Below are 21,724 nucleotides of genomic sequence, written 5' to 3' on the forward strand. Positions count from 1 at the left end.
TGCAATCAATGAGCTTGAGTTTGTAAATCTTTTTAGATTTGGAAATTGAGAAGGATTTTTCTGTTGCAGTAACTGATACCGGCAGTTTTTAATTTTTAAAATATCAGTTCAGCAGCACCTTTACCGTGTACTCATCTACTTACTGCTAGAAACACATGATCTGTGGAAATGAAGGCCTTCTAGTCCTAGTCTAGTCTCCATGTTAATGAGAGTTGCTTTGGTTTACCTTGCCTTTGATGGTTAGGTGGGACACCTACCCTTCACATCCTGAAATTGCAGCATCCCTATGACACTAGAGAGCCCAATTCCAAGCCACACCTCATACTGTCACCCCAGCCCACAGAGAGCAACCATCATTGTGTATCTCAGACACCAGTACATCCCCTCACTAGTGCATTCTGTACAGCCTCAATGAATGGAGAGCCATCTGGACCAGAAAGGATCTGGGGGTGGGTCCCTCAATCTCATGTAATAAATCCATTCAAGATTCCCATCTCCTTGTGCCTCCTGGCTCATTCCCTAACACCGTGCTACAAAAAGGGCTGGCATCTCTACCTCATACACTGTAGGACATCATTGCATTCAAGATTAGAGACTTTACATCAGCTGAGTATTGGACAAAGTCCCAGTTTCCTTGCCAGAAAACTGACTCTTGAGCCCAGAATGAGTGCACCATGTTAATAAATTCTTCTCAGTCCAGGCTTACATCCTCCCACCCTGGTCCAATGCCTTTAAAGTCCATTCTCATGCATGTTCCCCTAGTTCCTGATGGCACTCAAGGGCCATATCCTCTAATGCCTTTGGTTTATAAGCAATTTCCTGCCATAGCTAGAATTTGAACTATACTGAGACCTGACCCTAGTTATTTCCTTGGGAACTAGTGAAGGAAGGAATTTGAGAGGAGGATGAACATTATCTTGTGAGGTACTGACTCGGGTAAGGGCTTTGTTGGTTCCCTATGCAAGGGGACGTTGCCTTCCTCTGGCAAAGGGACTGCTGCCCATGTGGAACTTTCGGGAGAATTTAGATGTTCCATATTTTCAGATTGGTACCCCCATTATTCCAGCTAGGAAGTGCCCAAATTTGCAATGAGATCTGGGGTTGATTTTCAGCACAGCCTGCAAAATGAGAATTTCTTTAAATGTCATTAATGTCTTTTGACTTTCACAGTGGCTCTTCAGTTGACATTTAGCTGCCCCGAACTAATTACTTTCTTTTTATCAAATTCCAAGGGTGGTTAACCAGCCCGCTCCCCACTTCCTATAACCACCACTCCTGCCATGTCATTCAGGGGTTATGGCCAACTGATCACCCATTACTCATGATTCACCTTTATTCCTTCACAATCAACCACAGATGAGAATCTCCACCACTGTGATGACACTACATACCAAGGTTATCACTGCCCCACTTCTAGTACAGGTGGAGTTAATCTGGTATTTTCAGAAAGCAGAACTTGAAAAAAATTTTAAAGATAAGTGACTATTAAGGCATGTGATGTGGAGGGAGGGCTGGATTGAGGGTTGGGGAGAGCAAAACAGGGAAAGTGGAAGAGACAATACAAAGATGAATTGTCAGCCAGGCAGAGATGAGAAATATCTTGCTCAGAATGGCGCCAAGGACCCACTTGGAATCCATCTTAGGAACATCCCACTGAGGAAAGAGGGAGACCCATTTACTCATCTGTGTCTGTCGCACTGGTACAATGATTGTTCCACGAGTGACTGCTCTTCGCACAGACTGCTTGTGTTCTGAGTGAGTTCCACAGCAGTGCTTGATGCAACACCAACAGGAAAGGCCAGGAGCCCTAGAGCAGAAAGCAGAGGCCTGATGAGAACAGCTAGAGGCTTAGAAGCTGCTTTAAAACCTGGACAGAACCAGTCACTGCTGCTGTGGCTGGAACACAAGACAGGAGGCCAAGAGAGAATCTGAAGACGGTGTTTGCACAGGGAATCTGGATGACTCCGCAATTGCACTCTTAGGTATAAAATCAACAGAAGTGCCTACATAAGAGCAGTAGTGTATGAGAGCCCCCAAATGGTCACAAATCAAAGTCCATCATCAGTGGATGAAGTGCAGGAACATGATGTTGAACACAGCAAGGGAGATACGGGAGAATATATACTGGATCTAATTTAGTTCAAAAACAGGCAGATTTAATCTCAGATGTTCCAGGTCAGCATGAGGGTTGCCTCTGGGAAATGGAGAATGTACTGGACACACGGTTGGTCGTGTCTCCAGACCCCCATTAGCACCAGTGTGCCCATCCTCCTGCTTCTTCAAGGGTTGGTGGCTTGCAATTCTCAGTTGTCCCATTTCTTTGCCAAAGAGAAGCCATCTCGCCTGGGAGCTATGCACCCTCCCCACCCCCCCAAACCAGACCTCGGCTGATGACTGAGGATACAGGGGTACAAAAGCTGGTCCCTTTGCCTTGAGATGGGATTAGCTGTGATTCAAGTTTTGAATCATTAGATTGGAGCAATCTGGGACCATATTCTGTAGCTGTTTCCTCGCTCTCAAATGTTGTGTCCACTCTTCTCCTCAGAACACTCCTGTCCCAGTCTTCCTGTTTCAGGCTCTGATTCAAGTGGACTGAGCTGACACAGACTTGAGCAGTGATCAAAGGGTCTTGATTGCTGTGTACCTGGTGATGTTCTATCTCTTGATCGGGGTGAGAGTTACATGGAATTGCTAACTTTGTGATAACTCACGGATAGGAACACTTAGGATTTGTGCATTTATCTGTATTTACATTATATATACTTCAATATCAACATGCTTATTAGAAAGAAAGACACCTGGCCAAAGGAGAGGTTACACTTCTTTCCAAATTCTTGAGCTGAGAACTGCCTGCCCCAGAATCATGAGTACTTCAAAATATTCCCAAGCCTCTTCTACATACCAGAAAGTCCACCAATACCACGAACACCCATGAGCTCTCGTAAAACTTGCAGGGCTCAGATACTACTTGTGGGACTCCTACTTACAGGAACACCCTCCCAAATTAGGCATGATAAACCACATAAAGAATAACTAGATTATGCCGCTTGAACAAAATCTAGAATCTTAGGAGTTTAGAACAATCAAAGCTTTTTAAGCAAAATCTACCGAGGTTTGGGGTGATCGCTTTGAGTGGTGACAATTCAGGCTTCTTCCGTGTCGTGGATGCTCTGCTGTGCTTTCGCGATCACCACAGCAAGAGGGTACCACTGGAGAAATGTGCGCCTACAATTGTGTCTCCATCTGGAGGTGATATTTGATGTGGAAAATGTTGGGGTTCACAACCGATGGCCAAGAACAAAATCTTGAGACATCTTTGGTGCAAAGGGTGGTTTTATTAAAGCATGGGGACAGGGCCCAGGGGCAGGAGGAGCTTCCCTGGGATTGTGAGGAGAGACTGATTATATTGGGGGAGGGCGGTAAAGGCAAGGGGACGTTTCCAAAGGGACTTTCACTTGCTAAACACTCACAGGATACTGGAGGCTTAGATATTGTCAAGCTACGGTTGTTTTTACTCTAGCCAAGCTTTATCATGAAGACAGTTGGGACTTCCTGGAGGAGTGTCTTACTCTGCCTGACCCAACTATTGGTCAATGGGCTGCAGGTTATAAGGAAATTTAATTTTTAATTTTATTTTATTTTTAACGTTTATTTATTTTTGAGACAGAGAGAGACAGAGCATGAACAGGGAGGGTCAGAGAGAGAGAGGGAGTCACAGAATCCGAAGCAGGCTCCAGGCTCCGAGCTGTCGGCACAGAGCCCGACGCGGGGCTCGAACTCACGGACCGTGAGATCATGACCTGAGCCGAAGTCGGACGCTTAACCGACTGAGCCACCCAGGCGCCCCAAGGAAATTTAATTTTATCTTCGATTCTTTTTGCCTTTGTTCTCCACATCATTATGGGTCCCTTCTGGGCACAATCTGCTGGCCAGGACTAGTTAGATGGCGCTGCCCGTCCCTCCTCCGTGGCTACCAGGAGTGGGACCTTAGGAAAGCAGAGCCTTCCCTCAGGCTCAGAGGGTGAGGGACATGCCCTTAAACAACTCTACCAGGCTGTCAATGCTTGTGCCTAAAACCAATTTTGGAATCTTGACATGGGACACGGGAAATCGATTTTAACCTCTTGCGTATGATGTAACTTCCATGAAAACGGGAGAATATTCCACCTTCCTGTGCACCCTCACTTCCCACATGAATAGTTTGCCTATTCCCACTTCAAACTTGAAAACTAGTCTCTGTAAGCATGGCTTTATCACCAGGAAGTAACAAGGTAATGACTTAAATGTACTAGAAAGTTTATAAAACAGTAGAGATACGCATGGCTTATTCCAAACATAAAACACTTTATTTTCTGTAACAAAAGTTGTTCTTTGCATATAAGGATGTTCTAGCGGCTGCTTAGATGTTAGGGGACTGCTTTTCCTCTGGCAAAGGCTTGTTTCTCTGGTCTCTGTTCTTGAAGAGCTGCACTCCAAGATCAGGGTGAGAGTCTTCTGCTTTGGAAAAGAGCCTCTTTGCAGAAATGGCCCATTTGAATCTATAACCCATGAACTTGACTGTCTCAGTTCTCAGGTGTGGAACTAAATTACAGCAGTACATAATACATTGCATTCTAAAGCATAAAAAGGCATGTAGAATGAGATATAAATAAGATTATACCTAACAGCTCTGTATTTCTTTTAAACAAATGGCTCTCCAGGAAGACACTTTCCTTAGGCTCTTGAAATATATTTTTCTGCTGTAACAGTGGGTCAATAATTTCTGCAGTTGAACCAGCTATTAGCTTTCTTGAGAGACAGAACTCTCTTAGTTTTAGGATCAAATTCGTATTGCCTTGTTCCATGAAAGAAATAGAAAAATCCTAGAAAGAAAAGAAAAGAGACTTACTATGTTATACAAATGGTTTCTAGGCTTGACTTGAATTCTTGAAAAATCCTGTCATTTGTGAGAATATTTTTGACGTCTGCCATCCCCCAAATAACAATACTGATGTTATTCTATCACAACAACATAGAGGAAATATATTCATATATTCACTTACCATCTTTCTGGAAAACAGCATCAACCTTACTCCCAATTCCAGGAAAGTCATCTGCTATCATTTTGGGATAACCTGCATCCATGGATTGTTTATATTCATCATACCTGGTCAAAAAATAATTGGAGGCATCAGAATGCATCAAATGTGTAGACTTCGCAAAGTCATCACAGGGAATTTGGCAGCAGGAATGTTTCAAGAACTTTTAACTGCAGAGATGTTGTGTGGCATGGGGGAGGGTGACATGGGATGCTGGATGGAAAAGATTTAGAAGGTCCCTCTGAACGCCAACCACTAATTCTAATTCTCCGGGAAGTACCACACGACATCCCATTAAGGCAAACTGCAATCAAGGATACATTTCTACTGGCGGAAGGGCCCTGTGAAGATAAACGCCCTCCTTCTTAGGTGTCCTTTTTCAAATGTGGCCCCACGTGTTCCCTGGATTCCCAGTATGGGTGTTGCACAATGATCTCTTAAGCCTTGGATACTTGCTTCAGCCATTCACAGAAACGGCAGCTAGTCAAGGCAGTAAGAGACTCCCGTGGGCACGGTTCAATCTAGAATGTTCCCTCTGTGTAGAAAGAGCTGGTGCACTACCACTTTCTGTCCTCGGTCTTTACCTCCAGTACTTGTTACCGACAAAGAAGTACGTTTTCCCGGTTTCTTCCTCAGACACAGCAGCGTCGATGCTCGTCACAGTTCTGGGGAAGCCGAAGGATTTGTGGATGTTCCTGGGGTATCCATACAGCATATCCTGCCCCCGGACAGCCCAGTACTTATCGCCTGCCAATCAAAAAACAGAGATGAAAATCCTTATCCAGGGCGCCAGAAGACGGTAGGCTGATTTCCAGCTAAGTTCTCAGCTACACATGCCAGAGCAGTGTCTCACCTGCACGCTAGAACCATCCGGGGGGGTTTCCCAAGATGCCTGAGCTAATTTTGTAACCAAGGTCTATTAGATCAGTATGTTTTTTAAATATCGGCATCTGCAGCAAGCTTGGAAATGGCCCCAGCGTTCATCGCGCCACCTCCGTGACACCAGGCTCGCTTCTGCGGTTTCCCCTCGACTCTGAAAGTTCCCGCCAATGGCTTCCCAAAGGCCAGAGTGTTGTAATGACTCACAATCTGTAATGACTTGCAGCCTTTGTCAGCAAAAACCATTGCATCTGGCTAGAATACAGTTCCAAACGCTCATTTATGCTGTGTCCAGATCTATATATTTAGACTTAAAAAGCCCCATGTCACATAACACTGGTCTTCCACCTTGAAGCCAGGATTATTCTCATTGCACAGACATGCTCGTTTACCCCTTATGAAAAAGCAGCTTGAAACTTTGTGCATCTGACATCCTACTTAAGGGGCGCCTGGGGGGCTCAGTTGGTTGAACATCGGACTCTGGATTTTGGCTCAAGTCATGATCCCAGTGTTGTGAGATCGAGCCCTGCATTGGGTCTGTGCTGAGCCTGGAGCCTGCTTAAGAATCTCTCTTCCTCTGCCCTGCTCCCCTTCTCACATACACACACCCTCTCTAAAAATTAAATAACTAAATTAAATTAATCGATTTCCTATTTAATTTCATGATCTGAGGGATAGAAAGCCGGTTTCCAAGTTTTCTGTCCACCTAAACTGCATTCGATCCTTTGCCTTGAGTGTATGACCGGGTCAAGTACTTTAATGTTTGCGTATATTATTTGCAGAAATAGTGACGTTGGCCATAGTGTCTTCAAAGCCAGGAGCCCATCATTGGATTACGTTTCATTCTGATAGAATCAAAGAAGCATGATGATTCAGGACTTCTCATCCCTTAATGTACATGGCAGCTGAAGGACGTGGACAGACCTTGAGGACGTCAGGCTAAGCGAGAGTCTGTGGTCTTAACAGACTCCCCAGGGATGTCCACGATACCTCCCCCTCCCTTCATGTGTCTGTGCTATCCTCTCTCTAACTTTGGCCTCAGTCTCTCCTTTTCATTCCTGAGCACCTCCAGGGGAGATTTGTAAAGAGCCCCACACAGAAAACATTTTCAAAATTCCAGGTTCATAAACCAGCAGAACACGGATCTGTAGTCACATGCTCTTTATGGAAAACAACTCAGAGCTGCACTGTATCGTTCTTAGTTACGGTGATGAGCTCCCACCGGTGTGAGAAGCGAGATCGTCAGATTTCCCGAAGTGCGTGGAGAGAAAGTAGCTACAACTGTCTTCTATCTCAGCCCCAAAGCGGATGAAACATTAATCCACGGAACGGAACCATCGCGGAAACATTACCTTTGAAAAACCGGATTTCGTCTCTCTCTGCAGCTTCGTAAGCTGCCTCAAGTCCATTTGGCAGGTTTGGCCAGAAAATAGAAATGAAATTCTGCTCAACGCCCGGGGAGTAGTGGCTTATGCGCATGTAGAACCTGATGATTAAAAAGTAAAGAAATTTGAGCTAATGGGGAGCAAGCGTGGGCTGACATCTAAGGGAGTTTACTGCCGGCCAAGCGGGTCCTGGTGAATGTCGAACGTCCGTCGTCCGGGCTGGGGCCCGGGCGGCGGTGGGGAAGCCTGGCCCGTGGTGTCCACTCCCTTGCACGCTGACAGCACCACGGCAGAGTCCTGGGGCTTCCCGGGAGCGCACTGGTAAGTCCAGAGCATTGCTGCCGTCCACGCACGTCCGGCACAAACAACCTCAGGAACCTGGACAGTCGACTGCGGTAGAGTGACTACACAACCATCCGTGTCACTTATCTTTAGTGGCTTTGGTATTAATATGATTTAAGTTACTCAGATAATGGCTGTGATTGACAACCAGCTTGCACCAATTCCGTCTGACAGCTGGCGTCGGAGCCGCGAGGAGCCTGTGGCAGAACACAGCCACGTCCGTGCCCCTGCCAGCCCAGCCCTTTCCCCCGTCACGCCTTTCCTCGCAAGACCCTACGAGAGCGTGCTGCTCGCACCTCACAGAGGAGAGACAGGGGTCAGGGAGGGGAAGGGAGGTGTCTAAGGCAAAGGTCAAGTTTACACTCAGAGCTGGCCGCCGGTCCCGTTGTCCCCTTAGGCCGGTGGCTCACACCGTCGGTCCTACAGTCCGCAGGGACTGGGTGATGGGAAAGCATAGACTGTAACGCGGCCGCAGAAGAAGGGTCCGGACCGCAGGCCACGGGGAACGATGGGCCCGGCAGTCAGGAGCCCAAGTGGCGGTCCGGCCCCACCTCCGCCTGGCGGTGAGGCCCTGGGCAAATCCACTACCATCCAGCCTCCCACAGCTCCCTCTTTGGTGCCGCTTAAGTGACAAAGGACACAGGTAGAGGAGTTCCTGCAAATCCTAGACTTGCTCCTGGTCCTTGAAGAAATCCCTCAAGCACTTGCTCTGCTGGGGGCGTCCTGCTCTACTCAGAGCTTTCCTTTAAAGCCAGCTGCTTCCTTAGCTTTCAGCCACACCCTATATGGTTCGCGTGCAGCCTTATCTATAGGGGAGAAGAGGGTGGAAAGCGTCTGGGACCAACACCCTGCATTCTGGGGTGGATGTGATCACAGAGCAGTCAAACAGCACGGGCACGACTCTAGCAAGGGCGGCTGAGAAGTGAGCCCGTCAAAGCACCCCTACTTGCTGTGCCAAAGCCCTGGTCCTTCCTCAGGGCTGTCCTTTCGGCGGACTGCATCGTTCAAAAAAGGACCACGTTATAAATTTACCACGGTCCTTTAGGAATCAGGATGACGCAGAGAGCGGGCCTATTCCTTGGGAGGGAGCCCTGGATGTTTTGAGGCCACACACCGTACTGGGGGGTCCAGGACCCTGCTGTGAGGAGAGAAGCATGTCGTGGCCCCACATATGTGCTCGAGGGAGGGCTCTCGTGAACTCTTGGGGATTTTCCCCACAACGGCTCCTGTCCTTCCCTAGGTCTCTGGGGATCGCAGGCTCTGGGGGGCATCTTTACTAGGATAGAGGGGTGACATTTAAGGGTGGCTACAAAACCCCCATCAGCCTAACGGTGCGGTGGAAACCACTGGCTTCTACCAAAGTGCTAACGTGAATCTCATCACGAGAGCGGGCATTAACGAAGAGAGCTCGTCAGTACAAGCCAGAAGCTCAGTTGCTTCTCTGTCACCACTCCGTGCGCCGAAAGGATCTCTTTCCTTCTCTCTGCCTTACTTTACTGATCTGCAAAACGGGACTATATTTCCTGAATTTTCTACTTCAGTGTTTTTTGTTTTTTTGTTTTTGTTTTCGTTTTTTTTCTGAGCACCAAACAACAGAACGCATGTGGGGGGAGAAGTTGTCATAAATTCATACATTGTGCAAATGTACGTAATTGCTTGCACTTAATCAAAATTCTAATTAGGCACGTAAGCGTAAGACAAATAACATGTGGGGCAGAGTATAGCGCATGGGTTCGCCTAGTCATGAGCGTTGTTGCGGTTACAGACACAAAACACAAAGAGGAACTGATGTCCTACCTGTCTTTAAAGAACATCACTTCTCCCCGAATCGTGGTGATTGCGTCAAAGGTTAGCTTGCTGTCACACGGTTGTGGGGTTTGGGGGCCTGTTGGAGGGATGGGATTCAGGGAGGGTCCTAAAGGAGAAAGAGATCTGCAGTTAGTTCTGCTGGAAAGCTGCATGAACCACAAAGCCAGCTTCTTAAAGGTCCCCACTGACGGCCGCTCTAACGGCCCCTCGTCCCCAGTGTTGTTCTGTACACTCACCATATATGGCCTGGATGCCATCGATGTCGTCCTGAGACAGCTGGACGTCACCACTGTAGATGTAGTTGGGGTACATCAGAGCCCCAATATCAGTCGAGTGAGAGAGTCCGAGGGAATGACCCAACTCATGAGCGGCCACGCGATACAAGTTGAAATCTAAAAGTTCCAATAGACCCTGTTTGCAATTCTTTGAAGGGTGTTCGTAGTGGAAAAATACATACTTCTACTAATGCACCTTTTCAGTTAAGCCAACCAGTATTACAACGAACTGAGGAGGCGTGGGGGGATCAAGAGAGACAGGATTAGCTGGCTCACCCCTGAAGTCGTTGGTCCACCTTTCGTCTTCATCGAAATGGACATCCCCGCCGAGATTTGGGCCTGGCTGGAAAGCATGAGCGAGGTTCCCTCCAGGTCCATCGAAGGGAGAATTGTCATGGTGATCTGCCAGAAACAGAATTCAACAGGTGTCCCTCTTGGTTCTAACTCCGGCTAACCCAGGAGGGTCAGCTTTGCTGAGAGGGCCACCGATTTCCCACCCAGTGTGGCACAGTCCCTCCTTCAGCCTGTAAAAGCAACACTCCTCCTGAGCAAGGTCCTCCAGCAGCTGAAGGGATCTAGGGTCAAGGCAAAGGGAAGGTGAGGAGAGTTTCCTGCTACAAGAAGGGCTTACCTCCCCACACAAAGGATAGCATTATGTCCGCTTGACCCTCAGGGACCTTGGTGAAGTTCAGGGGTGAGACATCACTCCAGAGTTGAAAGGCTTTCTCAATGGCACGGTCCACCTCTGCTCTTGGCAGATCTGGTGTGTAATTTTCAATCCTTCACGTGAAATAAAACAGAGACATGTCAGACCTCCTCTGTCATGGCTCTGATGGGGAATAGAGTCCTCGCTCTGGTGCCCGTTCTGGTTACCTGTAGGTCAGGTCTGTGTGCTCCCATCGAGGGTTCCCCTCAGTGAGGACATAGGAAGCCACGTCGGGCACCCCACACCTGGCCTGCTTCATCACGTGCAGGGTCTCGGCATCTGGCCGCCCAGTCACCTTCAGCCCAAAGAATTTCTGCATTTCCTTCAGCTTCTCAACCACTGGGCTATGGTTTCTCTGCTTTACCATTTTCTTCCCGTCGTCCTTCAGATTGTAGTAGTTTTCCAGGTATTTCTGATGAAAGATAAAGGTACTGAAACCACCAGATGAGAACTTTCTATTCTCTGAAGATTGACAATATGAAGTTTTCACAGAAGTGGAGAGCCACTTTGAAAGATTGTGCTTGGATTTCAGGGTCCTTATTATTGGTGGAAACTAATCTCAAGTAGCAATCTCCCGACCTCTCAACAGCATGAAGTCAGAATTACAATTGGCTGCCTTAGTTCTTGCTTCCCTCCAACTGGAAAAGGGAAAAGAATCTGCTCTGGGGAGAGGACCCTTCCCACCACGAGTTTCTCTTCGTAAGAAACCCACCCTTTATTTATTAATAAATAAAGCTCATTTCTTAAGCCCCTTCGTGCTACTACTGCTTCTCTATAAAGCCATGGGAAAATGCAGATAAAGGCTCTTCGTTTCTGGCATGTGAAATTCAGCATTTACCTGGACCATCTCCACATCTTTCTCTTGTGTGTCTGAGGTCACTGCTGGGAAACCGTGGGACCCCACGTCCCAGAGCAGCAGCAGCAGCAGCAGCGGCAGAGGAAGGCTGGCCATGCTGACCTTGGCTTTTCTTCTCTGGGGATGGCCTCTGATGCTCTCCACCTGCCTGCTGTTGAAGTACCTCAACTAGGAAAAGCTCCCTCTTTATATAGTCTGTGTTTCCAGAAAGCTGAAGGCTGGCCGGCTCACATTGCGTAACATCCTCTTTGATTAGTGATGAATACCTCCGGCAATTATCAGAAACGGTGACGCCGCACAGATTATTTGGATCTACTCGGTGTCGCAACCTTATGATTAATATCAAACAGTCCGTGTGTGTGAGGGAGACACGTTGGTTTTCTCCAGTTCCTGTCTGCCCTTTTTGAACAGGGCCTTGTCAGAGATCGTAGAGTAAGTATTCCGTGATCATGTGAAAAGGTGGGCTTTGCTACCTTTTGCCTTTGCCAAACGGTCTAGTATACTATTTCCATAGCCCACGGTCTCCGTCTTTACGTGCGCCCAGGATTTGAGAACCTTGACTCAGAAGCCCTCGTCCACAGGTCTGGTGAGATAACTCCCACCCTGTGCAGACACTGCCCATTGGCATCGTGGGAGAAATATGACCCTTCTCTGAAACCTGTCACAATGTACCAGAGGAGGCAGGGGCTGGCCAAAGACCCAGTCTTATTGTCTTATTTTGAGTCTTCTGGGGGCAGAGAGAGAGAGAGGAGTGGGGTTCACCCGATGGGTCGGGGGCGTGGGTCTCAAGCTCATCACCTGCTAGACTCGAACTCACGAACCGTGAGATCACGCCCTCAGCCGAAGTCCGATACTTAACGGACTGAGCCACCTGTGGCCCCTCTGCTGTCTTATTTTTAATCATCCTCGTTCCCGTTGATGCGAGCACATGCTCGTTAGGGCTGGGCTGCAATTATTCTCTCATGTATGCATTCGTTCACGTATCTTTGCATTCATTCATCCACATGATCGTATTCAGCATCTTCTGGGCACCAGTTCCCACGGGAGGGAGTTAATTAGTAAACAGACATCGTATGAGATATCTTAAGGTGGCTTTAACCGAGGTCCATACAACGCTGCTCAGATTAGATTTACCAGGAAGTGCCAGGATGCACGAGACTATAGAGCTGGTCCAACCCTAAATTTCCTAACGTTCACTAACCCTCCTATCTCTACCATAGTTTTTGCCAAATCTTAGTGCCACCTGGAGTATTACTTTTGTATTTTTCCTTAAGTTACAGTTTGCCTCATTATAGGCTATCGTGTCTGTAAAAATCATCGTTTAATGGTTATTAGTTTTGTATGCATATTGAAATAAATACATGGCTATGTCATGAAAACGTTCATTTGTGTGTCCATGTGGGAATATGTGTCTTGGGGGCTATCCTTCTGGCCCTTGGTGAGAAAAGCTGATCTAAGTCCGTGGGTTCCTCTGCTCACACCCCAGCCTCCTTCCTCCAAAGTGTTTAATGAGATACGAAGCTGAGAAACACCTGTGTCCTCTTTTCCCCTCCAGCACCTGATGGTGCCCCTGCCTTTCCCACCCTGGCAAGACAGCTTTCTCTGGACTTTTCTCACCGTACCAACTTCTGTTTTCCTCGCCACGCTAAGAACAACACCTTGTGTATAAATATCGCTTCAATATCTTTTGGACTGACGTGAAAGGGCTCATTTTCTCCCTAATTACCTAGCCACAACTTCCTCATAAGTGGACGAGTATGTGAGTTCAAGACCGTGAGAGGAATTGGAAGAAGTTCTCACCAAGGTCAAAGCCTCTCCTTCTCATGGGCATCAGATGAAGGGTGGGGCTGAGACCAAAGAACACCAACGGTTGAACTGACTTCGGTACAGGCAAGGAAAATACTGGAAGAAGCTTTTATGTCAGAGGTTGTGTGCACAAAGTCAAGGGATAGCACATCCCCCCGGACTCCTAGGGAATCTGGTCAGTGTGAAGAGGATGCACCCCGCCCTCCGGGCCAGTGAGAAGCAAGGGTCACGAGGTTAACTCGAGAGCATGTGACCTTCTGGGATTGGGCAAGGCATTACAAAGATATCACCCGGGACGAGTCTCATGAAATAGTCAACGTGGCGAGAGCTTACGTACCCTATGGTCTACAGGTTTTCCCACTTTTGTAAACGACAGTATCCTTTAAACAAAATCCCTTTTGGGAAATCTGAGGGACACAGAGCCTCCCCTGCCTCACTCCCACCCGGTCCCCTGTCTCCTCTCCACTGGCAAAGCCCCGGCGTCTGTGCCACAGGGAGGATCCAGTGGAACGGAGTTCAAAACCCACGGGTCTAGCCCAGCACTCTGGTCTTCCCCACAAGACCCTGGGCAGCAGGGAGGTTGCCCACAGGCCCGCGGTCGTGACTCTGAAGGGACAGGGGTGGGGGGAGGACCTGGTCGGAGGAAGCACGTAGAGCCGGGACTCAACCTTCTGCTCCTGGTCTGGGTGCAGAGCTCCCGATGGAAAAGCCGTGTTTTTCCCTCCAACTTCAGGAATGCTGACGCGGATCGGGCCCTGGTCACTTAAAATAGCTTTTTGTTACATCTCTTCCCGAAATAACAACGAGTTTTAAATTAAGTTTCAGTTCAGCAGACAGCTTCAAAGACTCGTGGTGTCCTGAATCTTGAAATTTCCGGTTAGGTATCCACAGCGGAACACACGAGCTCCTTGGCTAGTGCCGGCATGTGAGAGATTTGAAAGTGGAGAGGAAAACATACAAATTGGGACCAGAAAGCTGGGGATTAAATCCTACCCAAAGCCTAGCAATGCCGAAACTTTGTATAGTTTCCAAGAAGCTCAAGACATGTTAGAATTTTAGTGCTTTTCATGTCTGAATGTTTTTTTTTTTTTTCCCTCTGGGAGCTTCTTTTTCCCCCATAATCCCCTTTCGGATGTAGTTTTGTGGAAATGATTCCTCCATCGTGTATCCCCCGGGGGGCATGGCAGATTTAGGAGGGCTTTTGAGAGCGTGACCACATCAGCTGACTCCCGACTATTTCCATATAGGCAAATTATTTCCAAGGTTTTCTTGGTCACTTCATGCTGCTCTGTGCAAGGACTCACGCATGTTTGTGTCTTTGCATATGAAGTCGAGTCTTGGAATATCCATCTTGCTTCGTGTTTTTTATGCTTGGAAATTCAGCCTCTTTCGTTTTATAATTAAATTTGAGTCTCATTTTTTTTTTCTAGTTTTTTGCTCCTACAGGTCTTGAAGTGACCTTTAGCCAGAGGTTTAATGTTTTTTTTTTTTAATTTTTTAATGTTTATTTATTTTTGACAGAGAGAGAGAGAAAGAGGGAGAGAGAGACAGAGCATGAAGGGGGAGGGGCAGAGAGAGGGAGACACACAATCTGAACCAGGCTCCAGGCTCCGAGCCATCAGCACAGAGCCCGACGTGGGGCTTGAACTCATGGACCGTGAGATCATGACCTGAGCTGAAGTCGGACACTCAACCAACTGAGCCACCCAGGCGCCCCCAGAGGTTTAATGTTTTAATAATTTTTGTTTTGGGAGTGACATGAGGGAAAGCTTTGCCCCGATCCGTATCTCCTCCCTCCCCGTGGCCACATGGTGGCTTCACGGACAACCACTTTGTGTGTGCCAGACATCTGACAGACACGTTGCACCTGTTGGTTCCTTCAGATGTCACGGCTTCCTTCCGGGTAGAAATGATGGACGCATCAACCTGGAGGCACTTACTGTCACGAGTCTGTGCAACTCCAGTCCACCAACCTCCACGGTGCTCTGTCGCCAGATAGGTCACACACGCTCTGGGTATGGAGACTTGGCCTCCCTAACGGAGAAATGCTGTGAGACACCAGGCCGGTTCCGTTACTTGTGTCACGTCTATGATAACGTCTCCATGCCACCACCCAATCCCTCAGGCCTGAGAGAATCTTAATTGATCCCCGCAGACCTCTTCATATGCTTGACGCTGGGATGCATTTCTTTGTTCTCATAGGAAATTATTGTTGAAAAGCCGGTGATGTGGCACCATCCCTCTTTGCTGAAGCTGATGTTATGGTTCCCCTCCATGGTTTGGGGAAAGGAAACTAGGGATGTTCCCAGGCCATACAGCTTTCGAAAGGGGAGAGTGTGTACAGATGTGCTGACTAGGGCATAAAGGTGTTTAGAGAAATGGTTTCCAAAGAGAAGAAGCCTCTATCCTACAAGCTACACAACAGAGCATTGGGGTGTTTTCTTCCCTGTCCTTGGAGATCAGCCCGAGATCACAGAGCCCCTCAAGTCCCCCGGGGTCCTCTGCCCTCTGCCAAGGTTGCAAAAGCAAGCCTACATCGTCATTTATACCGCGGGGTTAGCACAGTCTCCGTATAAAAGGGGACCAGTGTGTTTTGCATATTTTATATATATGTGTAGATATATATTGATCTTCACGACTCGGTATCTATAAATATGCAAACCCGTGTAACTTTATATACACAGATATACTTAGCACAGTGCCTGCAAAAGAATATATACATACAATTCTATAGACAATAGATGTCATAGGATAATATATTGGGATGTAAAATTGCATTTTTTGTCTCATAGTTTGCCCTGACCTTGCCAAGAGCTCTGTATGCCCTAGTTCACAGGTGTCTTCAGGACTGCAATCAAAAGCGACTTGATCGAAGGCAAGATCTCTTTCCAACTGTGGAAAAACCTGAGAACACTTGGGGGAGGTTATGACAGGCATCTTTGGCGAAGAGGGGAAAGGAACCAGTTTTGAGGGAAGCATGGCACAGAACAGCAGTTTCCTTAAACGGGAAAAGGGAACGTTTGGTCAGTTCCACCAGGCGTAAAGACCCACGCTTGGCTTCCAGCACCCTGGAAGCTGCTGGGGTGGGGGTGGGTGGCCACAGGGAGGCTGGACGCTTCCACACTTTGGAGATGGAAACACACATCACCTCCTCCGAGGCACCAGTATGTGGCTGTCCGTTTCCAAGATCAAAGTGCATTTCGACACCGGCGTTTGCTCACACAATAGTGGCTTCCTACTGTAGGAAGTGTGGACAGTCACCTTGTATTTGGGGAGGGTATGGATAAGAGAATTTCCTTTCAGGTCCCCTCCAAAAGGTGTGGTAGAAAAAGCACAGCATTTTGACTCAAACGACATGGGTTTGAATCACAGTTGAGCAGTCTCGGATGTTATCATCTGCAAAAAGAAATTATAATGCCTAGCCCCTTTTTTTTTTTTCTTTTTACGATGTGATTGAACAGGCAGGTACTTTGTAAATTGAATGACTGCATATGGTAATTATCATTACCTCCTGACCTTTGAGAGTATCTGCACCATCAGGTACTACCTAGTGATACAAGTTAACCAGGGTTCACAGACCCGAAACCCATTTTCTGGGTCTGCAGTTAGTATTTTCTTGAAATACGAAGATAGATTTGCCTTGAGAATATTAACCAAAATGTATGCGTGCATTACAAACTCGATTTACTCCCACTAACTGATATTCCAGGCGGCTTGATCGCAAACGTAGACTTGTAATAGATGTACACAGACACAGAACACAGACCCGGCGGCAGCACTGTGATGTGAAGGAAATCTAATCTCCACGTAAGGCAGATTTGAATTCAAAACTCAATTTCGTAGCTTTTTAGGCCTTAGGCATACTAACCTTTCTGATACCTCATTGTCTCGCATATAAAATGCAAACAACAACATTATGATTTTCCATGACGGTTTTAGGGATACGTGAATCCCCAAATGCAAATATACATCATGCTTACTGTGTAATAGCTGCCCACTGAGCATTCATTGCTCCGAGAGGGAGAAGACACCTAAAATCATCTACGTTGGCCATTTTACACTGGACACGAGGAAATCGAGCCCCTACGTTTTTATTTGTTTTAATTCTTGGAAGCAAAACTGTTGCAATGATGAGTCCTGATGAGAACATGTCAATATGCCAAATATTGATAGTAAAAAACTATCTACAAATTAATTATGATTCTTGAAGAAATTGCTATTTGCAGTGACGTACAGCAAGTCAACGTCAACATAATTTTTGGCTACCTGCACATAAACTAACGCAGTGAGTTACCTCCTTTACTAATTTTGGAAGCTCGCCCGAGAAGCAGCCATACTCTAAGGTGTAATGTCATCGTCACCTTCACTGACACCGGCTAGATGTGATTCGAATAGTAGATGGCAAGGCGGCAAATTCGTTAGTTGCATAAATCATGGCCAGGAAGCCATGTGTCATTACATACTCACCTTTAGATATATCTCGGGAAAGTGAAACAGTTTCCTCTTAATCATGCTAAGGAGTTTTTATTAATAAATGCAGTTATGTTACGAATCAGCTGTTGTTCTGTGATCTGATGCTTTTCAGGACCGTATCCCAGGGCGGGATTTCCCCCAAAGCAGCTTTTTTTCTACTGACCAATATGGAGCGAATGATGGGTGTGGATCTTGAAGCAGCTCTCTGGTGAGTCTGGAAGGCCCAGTACTTATCACCCGATTCTATGCCCCTGTTTTAATCTACTTCAGAAAGGCTTAGGAAATATACTGTGTGTGCAGGAGGTGATGCTTGCTGAAGTTAATAATTCAATGTATTGTTCATAGCCTGATGACTTCTCCAATGAATTTACTGCTGAATTATTCACTGACAGAATTAATTAATATGTTTTGAGGAGTGTTTTCTCTGTTGTCACCCTTATTAGTTGAAATGCAATGTTTTCAGCTATGTAAAGGCAAGTTGAATTCCTAATACTCTTCCTTTTACAGTATAACTCAGGGAAAAAAATCTTTTCTTCGCTACAGTCCAACCAATTCTTTGTGATTGCCCAAAATGGATGAAGGTATGTCACTCCCCATATCTTTACACCACCGCACATGCTGTTCCCTTATCCTCCACGCTTGGCCTGCTAGACTCCGATTGGCTGAAGAACATCTAGGATCAAGCATTGCTTCCTTCCGAAACTCCATTCATTCATTCATTCATTCATTCAATAAAAGCTTAATAAGCAATTGTTGGAGGCAGGCATGGTGCTGGGCACTGAGGACAGTCCAACGTAGGACATGTGTGAGGATAGTTACTGCACATTGTGGATTACTGGGTACACATAAGAGGAAGACTGAACACAGCCAGAAGGCAAGGTGGGCAGGTCAAAGAATGTGTTCCGGAGAAGGCAATCCCCGAGCTGAATCTTCAGGAGCAAGTCAGCTGGGAATATGACATCTTTGTTTTCATGGGGAACCATTTCATTGGAAAGAATGACTGAATTAAGAGGAAGTTTATTTTAAAGAACCTGAGGGAGCTCGTGAAATGCAATAATGAGAAGAGATTTGAAGGGATAGGTTGAGCACGTAGCTCTCTCCCAGCCCTCAAGTTCTCCATGTCCCCTGTCCTGTTATCGTCCTGAGAACACCCCACTCCTGCTGACACCCAGGAGGGCAGAGCATCAAAGTGCTGTGGTTGCTCCCTTTAGACATTTTCATAGTCTGAATGTGAATCACAGGCTGGAAGGGCTTCTGGCAACAGAGTTATTTACTGTTTTTCCCTTATTTCCAGTAAGGAAACATGGATCGTAAAATACGCCTTTCCTGGTAGACTTCAGATGACAAGAAGTAACCAACAACTTCAGACACCTTTACTTTCCATCCCAAGACCCTAAAACTTTGCCCTCAGAGAGCCCACAGCTGGAGTTTCAGTAGTGGAACCAGCTGCTTCTTCTCCCCTCAAGGGCTGTTGGCTTCACCTTGACCAGACATTTTCCTCTGCCTTGCTGGGTCCCCGCCACCAATTCCACACGTTCTCCGTGGTTTGTGCCCACTCCCGCTTACGTCTAAGCCAAGAATCGTTTTGTAGGGAGGTTAATTCGAGTCGATCTACAATAAGAGGCTTGGGGACTCTCATGGAATACAATCTCGGGACAGCCTTCCTGAGGAATGGGAGGGTCCAGCCTCTCTGTCTCTGTCTCTCCCTCTCGCTCTTAGCCTGAGCCTGAATGCTTGCTGCTTTTCCTTTCTCCATAGACCAGCTTTGCTCCAAGGGTGATGCCCCCCCTGTGAATCAGCCTGTGTAGGACTTTGAGCTACCATGGTCCTAATCCTCGTTCACCCCGAGATGACCTTGTAGACCCTGTGCCCAATGTGGGGACAGGAGGGCTGGAGGAGCCAGAGGGAACCGGCTCCCATAGATAACGCCAAGCGGTTGGGTTTGTCTGGGGTTAGCGCCGAGGGCGGGACATGGTGAGATGGCAGAAGGCCTGAAGTTCTGAAGTTCCTGGATGCCATACTAAGGGGCTGACGCGGATAGAAAGCCGAGCTGCATCCCCTTTACAGCTTTGCACACGGTGCATGTACCTTGCACCTGGACGGGAACCCTCTTCCTCTTTGCTCAGGAAGTATTTACCGTGTGAGCTTCAGCTTAGAAGCACCTCCTCTGAAAGTCTTCCCTGACCTCCCCAAGCACGGTCAGTTGCCGTGTGTCTCCCCAGCTCTGCGTGCCTGCTCTGGGACGTGGTCACCACCCACTCGGTGTTCTAGTGCCCGTTCACTTTTCTGTCTCTTCTGCTGGAGGATAAGCAGGCGCCTTGTCTGAATGCATATTCCTCCCTCGCCCAGGGCCTGGCCATCTTAGACATTCAGAAAATATCTGCTTGAGGAACCAATAAATCACTGAACGAACGACACAGAGAGAAGTCAAGTCAGGGTCGTACCCCCTTTCTGGCCTGAGGGTCAAGTCTGGCTTCACTTCCTGGGTGGACCGGCCAGAGAGTTCTTCACCCCCGGTCCGTGGGGAACACACACCCTCCCGCGGGTCTCCGGGCTCAGCTCTGGGACCCTGGACCAAAGTCCTCTGCAGACACCTCTCTCCTCTGTGTTCCTGACCCACTTCCTACAATACCGACCCAGCCTCCTTTCCTCACGTAATTCTGTCTGTTGTCACCTTAATCCGTTCCCTTCTCCACTCACGTTTGCCCAGTTTTCTCCTAGACCCGCTGAGACGCTCTTTCCCCCGTCACCTGCTCATCGTTGGACGCTCTTTCAGAGTTTACACGCTCCGGCCCCAAACTGCCCCTCTCCAGGTCAGACACACTTATGTACAGACAGTAACCCCGGGCTCTCACAAGTAGCAGGAGGAGGCAGCCTGTCATTGTAGATTACGATACACCTGCTGTGTTTTATTGACGACTGTGATGCTTCAGGTCTGTCCTTGGATGAACACACACGTCGCGAGCGGAACACGTGCCGGAAGGTGAGCCCGCGGCGCTCCCCCACCGCCTGCTCTGCCCTCGGCCCCCACGGCGTCCCAGGTGGTGCCACTTGGTGGCCTCTCCTCCAACTGCTTAGTCGTCCTGACCCTTCTCTTGTTCTCACGGTTCACAGCCTGTCCGTCACTAATCCTGTGGGCTCTCTGTTCACGTAAAGCCAAATACGTGCCTTCACTTCCACGCTGCCCAGGCGGGAGCCCCCTCCCCGGGCTCTGGTCCCCTGCCCTTGGTCCCCTCCAGTCACATCCAGCACAGCCTGAGGACACTCTTCTGACCCCCCCCCCACCATGCCCTGCCGGTTCACTCAGAGTTAGAGCCAGGTTTACCCCCCGGCCCCCTCGTGAGGTGCTCCAGCCCTGGCCTTACCTCTGACCGTGTCTTCTGGTCCCCCCTCCAGTCCCGGCTGGAAGTGGTTCTGTAACCCAACCATCCTCCGTCCTCGGTTCTCTCCTGGGTGAGTCACGGGTTCAAACAGCAGGTGCCCTTGTCACACAAAGGACCATTTATTCTCAGCAAACAAGGAGACGGTGCGGAAAGAGTCCCCGGATGTGACTCTCCGAGCAGGGGCACGGGGGGCCTCTGTCGCTCAGGGTTAGGGGCGTATGCGGAGAGGGGTTCGCCGTGCATGTACAGGCGGGCTGGTCGTGCACACGCACGTAGGACACGAGCCTGGACACGCGCCGTGCGTGAATGAGCTTCCTCCTCGGGCACAGGCACCAACAGCGGAGCCAGGGGGTCACCGTGCGACACGCTGTGGTCAGCGCAGCACGTGCGGTCCTGGCCCCTGCAGCCCTCCCTGGTTTTCGCCTCAGAAACATGAGGTTAACGTTCCCGCGACAAAGCGGGGCGGCAGGGGCAGTCCCTCTGGTGACGGCCTCCATCTCATGAACCCAGGGGGGCCTGGTTTCCAACCTGCAAAAGCCACTTGAGAACGCATGTGAGGGCAGTCTTCACTTCTGGGACGGCTCTGCGAGTTTTAGCACCGATGTACTGTCTCTGCTGTGGCTGGGGTACCTCCTGGCCACATGGAGACGGCTCGTTTTTGCATTCGCGGCTGGGGGTTTGCTTTCCTGCTTCCCAAAAGCTCCCAGAAGCTTCCACGAGCAGCGCGCTGGG

The 21,724-nt window shown here is 48.3% G+C and overlaps 1 protein-coding gene across 1 annotated transcript; it reads right to left on the minus strand.

The window, feature by feature from the left end:
* Positions 1 to 4,324: 4,324 nt before the first annotated feature.
* Positions 4,325 to 11,490, minus strand: MMP1 (matrix metallopeptidase 1). Its single transcript, XM_047070425.1, has 10 exons — positions 11,313 to 11,490; positions 10,642 to 10,886; positions 10,400 to 10,548; positions 10,045 to 10,170; positions 9,730 to 9,885; positions 9,482 to 9,599; positions 7,310 to 7,443; positions 5,663 to 5,825; positions 5,043 to 5,146; positions 4,325 to 4,862 (listed from the first exon to the last, which is right to left on the minus strand). Exons 1-10 carry the CDS (start codon positions 11,424 to 11,426, stop codon positions 4,753 to 4,755), a joined length of 1,419 nt encoding a protein of 472 aa, XP_046926381.1. The 5' UTR covers positions 11,427 to 11,490; the 3' UTR covers positions 4,325 to 4,752.
* Positions 11,491 to 21,724: the final 10,234 nt, after the last annotated feature.

The sequence above is a fragment of the Lynx rufus genome, unplaced genomic scaffold (genome assembly GCF_022079265.1).
Source record: "Lynx rufus isolate CCGP_SWC_20201006 ecotype Redwood Valley unplaced genomic scaffold, mLynRuf1.p SCAF_9, whole genome shotgun sequence".
In the NCBI taxonomy this organism is placed as follows: domain Eukaryota; kingdom Metazoa; phylum Chordata; class Mammalia; order Carnivora; family Felidae; genus Lynx; species Lynx rufus.